At 41.5% G+C, this 13,277-nt stretch overlaps 1 protein-coding gene and 1 non-coding gene across 10 annotated transcripts in view; both read right to left on the bottom strand.

Moving 5' to 3' along the window:
- The window catches only part of micu3a (mitochondrial calcium uptake family, member 3a), an 88,388-nt gene that overhangs the window by 43,832 nt on the left and 31,279 nt on the right, over positions 1 to 13,277 (bottom strand). For all 9 annotated transcript variants that reach the window (XM_054743570.2, XM_054743563.2, XM_054743564.2 and 6 more), the window contains exons 2-4: positions 3,641 to 3,788; positions 2,163 to 2,194; positions 1,455 to 1,533 (exon numbers count right to left, since the gene is read on the bottom strand). In XM_054743570.2, the coding sequence (XP_054599545.1) occupies positions 1,455 to 1,533; positions 2,163 to 2,194; positions 3,641 to 3,788 (259 nt within the window). The remainder of the gene's footprint in view (positions 1 to 1,454; positions 1,534 to 2,162; positions 2,195 to 3,640; positions 3,789 to 13,277) is intronic.
- On the bottom strand, positions 12,097 to 12,310 carry LOC129164516 (small nucleolar RNA U3). The gene has a single exon (XR_008564085.1). It is a non-coding gene; the product is annotated as a small nucleolar RNA U3 (small nucleolar RNA).

The raw sequence follows: 13,277 nt of genomic DNA, 5'->3' as shown, positions 1-13,277 counted from the left end.
CGTGATGGGGAAAGCTGTTGTTTTAGCATCCAGGTGACAGCAGAGAATATCTTGACTAGTAGAAGCTAACCATTAGCATTAGCAACTTCACCTCAAAGCAGAGGCTCCTCCAGGCTTGTGTTATTTATTGTTGCAACTCAGTGGTGGAGTCATGTTGCTGTTATCCAATCCGAGATAATAAGTCCAAATATCAAGGAATAAAACTCCATAACCTGCCGTCTGAAGCTCAGCTGTGATGTGGCTCACTGCTAGTTCAGGGGTGCCTCTAGAAATTTTTGATACGGGTGGCCAGACGAGGCCAAAAAAATTTTTGGGGTGGCACACGTGATTGGTCCTTGTGGTAACTCTGGGAGAGTTGAACCTGTGGCGATGCATTGGATTGCTCCATTATTCTTTTTTATTAAAAAACAATATGTATCCAAAACACGTAACTCAAATTTGAGAAATACAATAATTTCAGTTATTTGAAATATTATTTAAAAAACATTTTTTAAGAATTAAAATTTTTTAGTTTTATTCACTTGTTGCTGTCTTGACAAAAAACTATGGAGATTTAAGAAACATACTCATTTTTTAATTTCAGATTAATTTTGTACTCATTATTTGTATAAATTTTTATTGTGTTTTACATTTATGTCTTGAATAAATAAGAATTTATAGTTTGAGTAAACATTCATATGATTAATTAACACTGTTCTTTCCTGGGGTTAGGGTTAGTAACGTATGAACTTCTTGTACTTGTGTGACATATAAATTACTAACACAGCAAAATAAAAGTGTAAACCAGGATATTTTTCCACATTACAACCACTAAACTGCAATGTAGAGAAAAATTAAACGAATGAAAGGCAGTAGATAAAAAACACATTATGCCAGTGTGGACTGTGTGGACTCAGGTCTTCGGTTTTTCTGTATGTTCACTTATCCCCTCCAGTCCTCTTAGAAGGAACCTGTTTCCCCAAAGGTAAACACTTCATCGTGATGTTTGTTCCATTTGCGATGGGCATGAAACAGCCATATGTGAGGAATTTGACTAAAGGCAAAGGCTGCATAATACGCTCCTTTAGATGTAAGATTAGATTCATCTCCTGCCAAATGTAGAGGTATTCATGTAGAAGACATCCTGAATAAACAATGCAGTCATGGAAGGTCAAGGTCTTGTTGCTCACAATTCCTGTTAAGCTACAAAAGCTTGGTGAGAAAAAATAAAACATGAGCCAGAATTTCTTTTGAGGGTCAAAACTAAATTTCATAGAAGTCAATAAAATGTTAGACTTCGGCAGTAAAGGCTGGCCTTAGGATCGAAGGATGCTTTCTGTCCTTCAGCTGCAGAAACACACAAATACAAGAACAAAAGTGTGTGTGTGTGTGTGTGTGTGTGTGTGTGTGTGTGTGTGTGTGTGTGTGTGTGTGTGTGTGTGTGTGTGTGTGTGTGTGTGTGTGCATGCCCTAACCTCGCTCTCTCAGGTTGCGAAATAGTTTGGAGGATCCTCTCCACACGGGGGGAGTTTCTGTCAGAATCTTCTCCAGCTCCTGACACACACACACACACACACACACACACACACACACACACACACACACACACACACACACACACACACACACATACACACAAAGAGAGAGAGAAAGAGGTGGGGCGAGATAGAAAGAGAATGTAAAATGACAAAACCTCCACCTTCCAACTTGAAGTTTCCGATAAAATAATTAGTCTGTGCAGCATGCTTTGAGAGAAGAAGAATGCAGGTTACTTATTTTGGCACTGCAATGAAATGTTCAGTTTTGTCCAATAAAAGCTGAAAAACTAAAGTTATTTATAAATATCTGCACTTTATAAAAGTTGGGTGTTGTTTTGAGAAGATTTGGAGTTACCTTTATGACCTAGCTTATACCTTGCCAAACATTTTAAAGATTTATTACAAGACAGAACCCAGTAAACACCAAAACTGAACTGTAGACTAAATATGATCAGCTCCAGGATCTTATATGATCTGCTCCATTTCTGCAGAAAATCAACTTGCATTGCCAAAACGAATGAAATGTTTATTGCAGATGTCTAATTTATGCTCTGTGGTGGAAAACAAGCTTGTATACACCATGCAACAGATGTCAGATTGCAGTGCGGAGCAGGAGAAAAGAAGGATGTAAAGTGTGTCTCCCACCTGTTTGGTCAGGGACCTCCAGGGCCTCTTGTCTGCCAGGGAATCAGACAAAAGAGGAGAAAGAAGAGAAAGAGGAGAAGAGAGTTTGGGTGGCCTCAGTCAGATAACATCTGTATGATCTAGAAATGGCTCTTAATGTGCCTGGTACAGTCACAACACACACGCACACACACACACACACACACACACACACACACACACACACTCACACACACACACACACACACTCGCTATATATATATATATACACACGCTCATCATTGCAGGCCCATTTGTACTGTCTAAAGTGCTCTGAGCTTGCCTTTGTAGTATGTGGAATGTCCCAGTAAAAGCACACACTACTTTTGTTCTGTTTTATACAACAAAGTTCATCTAATTCAACTTCAAAGGGGGCATTAGAGGATGTCGGCTGCCAAGAGGGTATGAGCGGCTGTATCGTATGACAGCGAGCCAAGAAGAGATGTAAACACACACATACAGGTGCACTATTTGCATGCAATTCAATCAAATGCCCACTGCAAAGAGAAGTGGCCTTTTGTTGCTTCTCTGTGAGTAATGGCAGTTTTAGACCTGTGGGTGAAGTTTACTGTCCGACTTCGATATTTACTGGTTAAAGGAGAGGATGCATGAGAACCATGGGAGTGTGTGTCTGACTAACATTACCCTCAGACTAAACAATAGCTCTAAAGCCATCTGCTTTGAGGCTGGCTAGCCAAGCCTAATCTGTTACAACTGGGCTGACAGAAACTGCAAAGATGTGCTTAAACTCTGGATTTCTGAGTGATTTAAGACGTATAAAATTTAAAACCCATTAAATCCAGATGCTGACATCAGCACTGTAAAAACTATTTTAGGACCAGACAAGAGGATTAACTTTAAACACATCAAAATGATCTAAATCATGTAATCAAACTAGACTACACTTTTTAAAATTATGTTAAAACAATAGTAAGGGACAGTGATGAATTCACTGATAGTCCGTAGATGAAATAACCTCTTAAGTGTTGATGCTGTTGTAACAAGTGAATTTCCCCACTGTGGGATCAACAAAATCTGTTCTATTCTATTAAAACATTTTCAAACATGTCAGAACATGTGGGGGGAACTTCTAGTTAGAAGTTGTGAAATTCTGGGGGGAAATCTTTTCAATATAACTAAGCATAAAAATAGTTAAAGCTTATGAATAACTTTTACATTTATTTATTTATTTTTTGTAATTGCACAATTTTTCAATTAACCAGTCGATTTTTGTCCCAATCCTCATCTATGGTTATTTGGATAATGACTGAAACAATAAGAAACTTGAAAACTTGGCTGACATTTATCAAAAATATGTTTGACTTAACTTATTTTAATGCTTGATCTGGAGACAAATATGTGACACACAAACACAAGTTATGAAATCCATAAATGTGGAAATGTTTCTATCAAAGGTAGGCTTTGAACAAACCTGTGAGAACTAAGTGTTGGATACGTACTTTTCGGTTCACTCATGGTAACGGACTCAATGAAGTTCTGCGGCGTCATGAACAGTTGTCCCTCATACTCCACGGAGCTGAACATACGGAAACGATGCTCATGGGAAGACATGTACACATCTCCATCCTCAAAGTCAAACGGACGTCCCTGCAAAGTCAACACAAATACACCAATAATAATACATTTTAAATAAAAGCACACTTTTAATTAAATTATTATTCATTTATAAGGCACTTTAAACACTTTAACTCTAGCATCCCTGATTAGAGTGGAATGAATGTTGCCCATTTCACAGCTAAGCTTCAGACCGCAGGTTTTTGAGTCTTATTTCCTGCTATTTGGACATCTCGCCACAGATTGGATAACAGCAATGTAAACTGATGTTTTATCTCCACAAATAACAGATGTCTAGAGGAGCTTCTGTCAGCCTTCCCCGTTGTGAGTCAAGATGGATGAGTCTATGAATGTTCGGTGACAGTGTGACGCAGATCTGTCAGACTTTTCAAATCTTAAAGTTTCATCGTCTATTTTCTATCAGCTCATACAGGAGATAGGTGTAGGAGGTTATTTGCTTGAGATCCTGCTGCACCACGACTGCCGACTTCCAGCTCTACTCCTGACCCATTTTCATTTTGGCCAGACGTTGTGGTACGTGGCCGTAGGAGAGCCCCTGATATTGATCCCATCCCCCCACCTGGCCTCAGTCTTTCAAACCGATTCTCTCCAGTTGCTGAGGAACAACCAGCTGATGCCTCCAAGCCCCCTCCTCCCACTCAACCATCTGATGCCACCCAGCAGGAGCCTGTAGTCCATAAGAAGCAACCTCCACAGTGTCCCCCCCCCCCCCCCCCCAGACCTCAATCTCCACTGCCCGATGCAAAGTACTGAAGGATGCTGTGCGTTGACACCTTGGACCACCTGCCATGGCTCAGGAGGTGAGCTCCTCTGAGGTGAGCTCCTCCACAGCCATTCCTCCACCTCAAACCCTTCAGTTCCCCGGCACCACAGGAACCAAAATCCAGAATCCACTAAACCACTGAAATACAAATCAAGAGTCCTCTACACCTTGTCCACCGTTTTCACCTACTACTTTGCTGGTAGGCGATTCAATAGTCAGGAATGTCTGCTTTTTCAGTGTCATGACGAGATGTTTTCCATCAGCCACCATACCTGCTCTTCTGGATAAACTTCCGGGTCTGCTGTTCTCCATCCCAGCTTCAGTCAAAAGAGTTGGATCAAGCAATGTTACACGCTGGGAGTGTGTCATCACACAACAGCATTTTAACCATCTCTTTGACATTCTGAGGAGCAGTGGAATGAAATAACAAAGAAGCCCTTGGCTGCCTTATGATGGTCCAGAACTCTGCAGCAAGGCTTCTTAATGGAGCAAACAAAAGAGCTCACATCAGGATCTGGCTTGTACGTATGTCTTTTAATGCGTCTAAAAGGCAATAAAAATAAAATAAATAAAAAAGGTTCCACACCTTTAAGATTGCAGCAGTACATTGGCCTAGCATTAACACACCTGAAGGTCTTTGAAAAAGAGAAAACTATTCACAAAAAGTAAGATAACAATTATTTAGAGGACATCCACTTCAAAATCACCAAAGAATCCCTTTAAGCATAATGTCCAGAGCAGTGAAAGCCAGCGAATCTGTGCTGTGTCGTGTGTCATATATACTGCAGTATCCAAGCTGTAGGGGCCTCTTTATTGCTGCTGAACTTTGTAATGAGCATATCCATCTATTCCTGGCACCAGCTCTCCATTTAGCTCTTTGAGATTATAAATAGCATCAGTGCCTTTGGTGCAGAGAAACGGGAGTACAGAAGCACAGAACACACACAGGGACACAAACAAGTTCTACTGTCTAGTTGACTATAATCTTTCTCATTCCACTAGGAACCAGGGCTTTGACTTGATTATTTGCATTGTAGAAGAGCTGTTACACCAACTAATTGTACTGCATGAAGCTGTGCGATTAGCAAAGAGGTCTCCAAATTTAAACCTGCTTGGCTGTGGGCTCCAGCACACACCGTTCTTGCCCAGCTCAGCAAACATGCTAATGAGCATGGAGGTTCATTCGCAAAGCTTTGATGCTGCTTTTACTGAGTGAGCTCTAAGGCCTGAATAGAAGATGAATTCTGGGCTCTGTGGGATTTAAATGTAATAAAGTTTAAGAGCATTTTCTTATGTCGACTTGACTTTCACTAATGAATAAGGCCTGTAATGTTTTGCAAAGGCATGCAGGCTCAATTCCCATGCTGTACAACATGGTGTATAAAGAATGTAAAAAAGGGAATAATTTAATGGCAGGGAGTATAGCATGGCACGCTGTGTTCTTGTGTAGATGTCATGCATCCACAACTAAAACTAAATCTGTTAGCTTGTCTGGTTCTCTTGGCTGCACAGCAGATGATCCAGGTGTTTTCCCCATCATAGCTGCAGCTTTTGAGCCCTTCTCTCCGGAATTCTCACTATGGCGGCCTCTCTCTGATAAGCTGTTCTCTCATCCTCAACCTTGGTCATTAAATTCCATTTTTGGTTCATTTTAAAACACAGGAAAGGTTTTTCTTTACCTTGCTAACGTTTCGTTTGCCGACTGCGAAACATCCTCAGAGCTGACACTGATGGTGGCTTCATTTCCTACTCCGTTTATCTGCTGCCCATGGATAAACGGAGTAGGAAATGAAGCCACCATCAGTGTCAGCTCTGAGGATGTTTCGCAGTCGGCAAACGAAACGTTAGCAAGGTAAAGAAAAACCTTTCCTGTGTTTTAAAAAGAACCAAAAATGAATTAGAAACTAAACACAGTAAGAACACACCAAAGATGCTTAGTTGTTAAATTTCATGTAATCAAAAATAGCTAAGATTGTTGGGTAATATTAGTGATTGTTGTATAACATTGAGGAAAATGTGTCTGTTAATACTGGCCTTTAAGTGGAAATGCAGAAATCTAATGTTAATAAGTGTGTGGAGAGCCACTCCATGTAACCAGTGGAGGAATTTTGTATTTAAAAAAATATGAAACAGATTCAGTCTTTCCTGATTTAGTTAGAAAAACCCATTCTCTTTGCTCTGGGAAAAAAACATCCATTATTAATGCTTCTTTACTGAATGTCCCAAAAGTGTTGGCATAAATCAATTCATTGGCAAACGTTTAAATGTTTTCTGTACAAGTACAAATCCAAGCATCAGAGCCAGTGAGCAGCGGCCCAAAATGATCTAACACATGGATTTTCTGCTTCCTGATTACGTGACGTGTGACATACACGGACAAAGATCGGCTTTAGAGCTGGGATGTTCATTCTCACGGTGGAGACTCGTTCCGATGTTCACACAGCAAAAAAATGCAAATGACCACTTTAGTCGTCAATGGCGGTGAACGGTTGGATTTAAAATGACAACTTTTGTTGTCAATCGCAGTTAATGAGTTAACAACAAGCCACCATTGGAGCAGTTTATTCTAAGTTATTTCCTTCTTGGAACACAATAGGCCTCACATCAAAGCTCTGAGCCTGGCAGAACATGACACAGCAAAAGGTCAGTGTGCCGTGACGCTCCTTGTGTCTGACTCCTAATTTGTCCAGTAAAATGAAGAAATGTCAAGTGTAATTATTTAGTTCAACGTAAGAAAACTGTTTTTGAAGATTTATATTAAAAAGAGTAGACGGAAAAGGCGATATTTATAGAGCAGGGGCAAATGTTTGTGTGCATGAGGTGTATTAACCATTAAGGGGCGTCAATAGCCGGTTAAAGAAATTTTGGTAAACGTGCATCCCCAGGCTTAAACCATAGAGCTGATCTTATTCACAAACATCATACCCAAGTTAGAAAAACAATGTCCAAATCACTAGCTGTAGAATGACAATAAGATGAAAGAGGTCCAAAACTACGATGGTCTTGCATCACAGTTGTAGCGTCCAGCAATGGTCGGTTTAGGCACTGTCTGACCTCTCAGCATCTATTCAACATCTGGTCAGAAAGGAGACACAACATTGCTTGTGTTCCCTTTAAATGTGTCTGCCTTCACACCAGCTGGGATTCACAGACTCTGCAAGTCTGAAAGATAAACAATAACTTTCTTTCCCAAGGTCCCATCTGTCTGCCTCCAGAAGAAAGAACTCCACCTCAAATCAATTGCTAAATTCAAGAATGATTTACTAAATCAATATGAACTACTTCTATGACTTATAATCTAGATTATCATTAAATAAACATTTGTTTATTACTACTTATAATAATGCTTCATTAATCTGTGCACACTGAATGGATGTTGTATTATGTTTGCCTACTAGAACCTGCCACGTGTTCAACATGTTTTGACGACAAGGTCCTCACACCTGCATCCACAATAACATGTACGGTTAAGTTAAGACTACAACACATAACTTGTTTTTTTAACTAGTCAGTACTTGCGACATCAAAGAGGGTGTGTTTCTGAGTTGCCTTGGTAAAACATCTCCAAACTTGTCAGCCTCTGATTGGCTGTGCAAATCATAACAGCTAAACCTTAAAACTAGATCATTCTGAGAGATTCGGTAGTTCTAGAGAAAGCTTCAGACCGGCCATCTGTAGCCAAACCTCTTGAACCATCTAAGATTTTGGCACGTCGTCAAAACCTTTTTGCACCTACAAAGCTGAGACAGCAAAATAGTTCCTGCAGAAACAAGCTGATATTGTTCAACTCCTTAAGAGTTATTCCTGAGACGCAAGCTGATCACAACCTGTGCTGCCTGGTGACAACTCTGGACTGGAGAAGTCGGTGCTTGAGGTCAGTCTACTGGACCTGGGTGCCCCGAGGTCATCCGACCTCTCTGACCTCTAGATCATCAAAAGGGTGAGGTAGAACACAGAGAGATTGCGTCTGATGTGCTTCTGACGATAACAACTTCATAGCTTAAGCAATCCAAATTCTTTTTCATCAGGAGACGTTGCTTTCCGAGATGAGGAAGTTCTGACCAACACCGCATACACACACAGGTTCCTACATCACATTTAGCTTCATCCACTCACAGTAAATGCTTAGTTCACTTGTCGTGTTTTAATGATTGTAAAATAAATTCTTACTTTTATAAACCTGACTCTTTTCTGAATCAAAACGAAGTGTGTATAATTACTTAATCAAGCAAAAATCATATAATCTTCTGATATTTACAATAAAGATCAAGCAAGGTAATATTTTACATTTAAACAGAAGATCAAATAAGTAATCCATTTGCCTCCGCTACACAGTAGATGACCCGAATACCATTATTTCTGTTTTGTGCTCATTTAGTTTGAGAAAATATTTCTCTAACCATTGGGCATCGAGAATCGAGCATCGATTGGAACCGGTTCCAACTGTTCATTTTTCCCGGAATCGCTCAACGTTTTTTATTTTGATTTCTAGTTTCGATTCCTTGTGTGCCAATGGAAGAGGAATCCGTGGCCGATCTCCGTGAAAAAATAAACGTGATCTGCAAATTGTGATCAACGCTTTTCAGAGCTGATCACACCAGCTGTCTGTGTGCAGCACGAGTCCCCCCTCCCTACCCCATCCAGCAATGCAGCGGCCAAATCTAAACAAATGTGTCTGCCGAACTTTTACTCCGTAATGTAAACTTAAACTTCTGCAGCGTAGAAGAAACCTGTAAAAATACGTCAACACGGTGGATTTAATGGAAGCTTTAAAGAACAAACTCTGGACGGTGTGAGGTGAGTTTGTCTCACTGCAGAAATAACAACACACACGGAGCGTCAGAAGGCTGAACAATAACCTGTAGAATAATTAAAGTCATCATGCTAGAGCAGCTTCTCTGCGGTGGACCACACCAGCTTCTGCCACAATAAATAATAATAATAATAATAATAATAATAAATCACACACAAAGTTGTGAACATTTTAATTTCATTTCTGAACTATTTCTGTTGAGTTTTAATGTTTAAAATCTGTTAGGTTGTTACTGACAGCAGCTACATTTAAGTTTCAGTTTCTGTACTGACTGAACGCTGCTGCAGCATGGAGGCGTAGTTCTCAGTCATCCTGGACATGATCATCCTGAGAGTTTTAGCTGAAAACAGCTGGACATTTCTGGATATGTTGGAGACATTTAGCCTCTCATCCCAGAGGCTGCTTCCAGACTTTGGTTGTGGTCAGAAACAAACACACGGGTTGTGCTGCAAGTCTTTTTCTTTTTTTTCCTCCAAAACACGTTTCTGTCTAAATGAAGGTGATGTTGTTGTTCATAGAATTAAAACTCATGCTGAAGTTAAGATTATTTCATCAAGTAGGACCTGTGGTTAGCTGGCTCATGTAAAGCATGCCATGTATTCAAAGAATCGGAATCAGGAATCGATAGGAACCAGAATCGAAACGAGGAATTGGAATCGGAATTGTTCAAAATCAAACGATGCCCAACCCTAAATTGCCTGCACATCTGTTAGGCATTTTGACATTTTTGGGTGAGTATACAATCATATAGTAATGAGACATAAATCTGAATATTGTCTGCATAACTGTGGAAAGCAATACCATGTTTTTTAAAGATATATTCTAAAGGTAGCATGTATAATGAAAAAAATTCAATGGTCCCAAAACCAAACCTTGAGGAACCCCACAGCTCAATATTTCCAAAGATGCACAGAGAAAGTTCTCCCTGAGAGGTAGGACTGGAACAATTTGAGGGGCACACTTTTATTCCCCATCCACGCTTTAAGTAGGGGTGGGCAATATGGGAAAAAAAAATCATATCGCGATTTATCCATCCATCCATTTTCTTCCACTTATCTGGTGTCGGGTCGTGGGAACAGCAGCCTAACTCGAGAGGCCCAGACTTCCCTCTCCCCAGGAACTTGAGCCAGCTCTTCTGGGGGAATCCTAAGGCGTTCCTGGCCAGTTGAGAGAGATAGTCCCTCCAACGTGTCCTGGGTCTCCCTTTAGGTGGGGCGATGGTGGCACAGGAGTTAAGCGCTCGCCTCGCAATCGGAAGGTCGCAGGTTCGAGACCCGCTCAGTCTGTCGCTGTCGTTGTGTCCTTGGGCAAGACACTTAACCCACATTGCCTGCTGGTGGTGGTCGGAGGGACCGGTGGCGCCAGTGCTCGGCAGCCTCGCCTCTGTCAGTGCGCCCCAGGGCAGCTGTGGCTACATTGTGGCTCATCCCCACCAGTGTGTGAATGTGTGTGTGAATGGGTGAATGACTGATTGTGTTGTAAAGCACCTTGGGGGGTTCCAGGACTCTAGAAGGCGCTATATCAAATACAGGCCATTTACCATTTACCATTTAGGTCTCCACCCGGTTGAACGTGCCTGTAAAACCTCACTTGGGAGGCATCCAGGAGGCATCCTAATCAGATGCCCGAGCCACCCCATCACCAAGGTCCCTGCCCCCGGCTGCCCCCGTCACACAATGCACCCGAACCCTTTGGCCCCTCCCTCAAGTGGTGAGCCCATGGGAAGTGGGGCCCACGTTTCCTCTTCGGGCTGTGCCTGGCCGGGCTCCATGGGTGAAAGCCTGGTCACCAGGCACTCACCAACGTGCCCCACCTTCAGGCCTGGTTCCAGAGGGGGGCCCCAGTGACCCGTGTCCGGGTGAGGGAACACTGTTTCCATTTATCTTTTTCTGCATAAGGGGTCTTTGGGCTACTCTTTGTCTGATCCCTTAACTAAGACCTGTTTGCCATGGGTGACCCTACTATGAGGCATAAAGCCTCAGACAACTTAGCTCCTTGGATCATTTGGACATTCAACCCCCTCCACCATGGTAAGTTGGCAGCCCAGGGTGTGGCATTTCATGATTTATTAGTTGCAAAATTACAATCCCGATTTTATCACAATTTTTTTCTATTTCAACAATTCAGACATTTTGTTATTTACCAGTGAAATACATAAATAAAGCATTCTTTAGAAATGTTGGCCTTTATTGATAGGATAGCATTTTGCAGTTGATGGAGATGTGTGGGATGCACATCCAGGGCACAAAGCTCCCGTTCCACCACATCCCAAAGATGCTCTATCGGGTTGAGATCTGGTGACTGTGGGGGCCGTTGTAGTACAGTGAACTCATTGTCATGTTCAAGAAACCAATTTGAAATGATTGGAGCTTTATGACATGGTGCATTATCCTGCTGGAAGTAGCCATCAGAGGATGGGTACATGGTGGCCATGAAGGGATGGACATGGTCAGAAGCAATGCTCGGGTTGCCCATAGCATTTAAACAATGTGGTATTTATAAGCTGTAAGCCATAGTTATTACAATTATAACAAATAAAAGCTTGAAATATCTGTCTTTGGATGTAATGAGTCTATCTCATAGATTAATGTCATATTTTAAATGAAATTACTGAAAAAGATTCCCTTTCATTCTAATTCTCTTTCTGTCTAATGGTATTTCATTCTCAAAGTTTCTTTTAAAAATCTACATATTGAGTGAGATGTAACTTACTACACAAAAATTATACTTAACAGTTTTGAACAACCACTCTGATCATGTTCTCTTCCCTGTTACTCCAAAAGAAAGTAAAGAACGATCATCAATAGCAGAAATCATGAAGAACATCATTAATTCCTGCCTGCATCACGCTCTGAAGAGAACATCAAATGTCATCATCATGGTTGGTGAGACTGACCACTTAAGGAACGCATACCTCAAGTTGGAAACGATAGAAATGATCCCAGAAAGTATAGTCTTAGCAAGTGAAGAGTTGAAAATAATATCTGACCCACAACACTGGGTTCCTCACTCATGGTTCAGATCCAGAATCTATTTTTCAGATCATGTAGAGCACATATGTCAGAGTCAAGGCCCGCGGGCCAGATGCGGCCCACGGAGCATTTTTATGTGGCCCGCGAGATAAATATCAAAAATATATTAAAACTGGCCCGCTGGCCGATTTTACCGCAAAGACTACAACTCCCATGATGCTTTGCGGCGCCAGCGCGGAGCAGACGCGCTCCCTCCTTTGTGTTTTTTCAGCGCCGAGGCCGTCAGAGGTAGTTGAGTGTCTGCAGCTCCGCTGTCTCGGACAAACTGAACACTCCTCTCACTCAGCGCCGAGTTCACTCAGCTGTTTTTTGACGTTGAAGCCCAGAAACGGAGATTCTAGCCGCTCAGTAATGTGTTCACGACTTAAAGAGAAAGTTTTCAAACTAACGTCCAGACAGAGCTGATATAACTCCAGCGAGCAGCGACACGCTCAAACCAGCACGGCTCTGTGGTTGCTGTCGTTGTGTTTCCTCCCCGACACACAACAACGTGGTCAAGCTGCTCAGACATGTTCATCAGCACAAACCTATGTGAGCACCTGTTGTCATCTAATGTTGTCATTATTATGATGAAGATGAACAAAACAACAGGAGTCTCCTCCTCAGCTCAGATCAACCCCATGATGCAGGTATCTGGCTGGAACAGGTGAGCATCACAGTAAACCAGTGGAGCAAACTGAGCTTTAAATATGTTGGTTTTATGCTCTTTTTCTGCTCCAAAACATGAAAGTTAACAGGTGAGATGTTGCATTTTCATTTAAGATAAAATGATATCTTGATTTTATTGTTGGCTCGTGAGAAAAGATTTAACCTACAGTAAACAGGAAGTGGAAAGGCTGCAGATAGATGAATAGAACAGAAAATCCCTTTATTGTTCCTCAGTGGGGAAAGCT

The sequence above is a fragment of the Nothobranchius furzeri genome, chromosome 4, assembly GCF_043380555.1.
Source record: "Nothobranchius furzeri strain GRZ-AD chromosome 4, NfurGRZ-RIMD1, whole genome shotgun sequence".
Taxonomy (NCBI): Eukaryota; Metazoa; Chordata; class Actinopteri; order Cyprinodontiformes; family Nothobranchiidae; genus Nothobranchius; species Nothobranchius furzeri.
The sequence above is the reverse complement of the archived record's forward strand: the minus strand, read 5'-3'. Positions and strand labels throughout refer to the sequence as shown.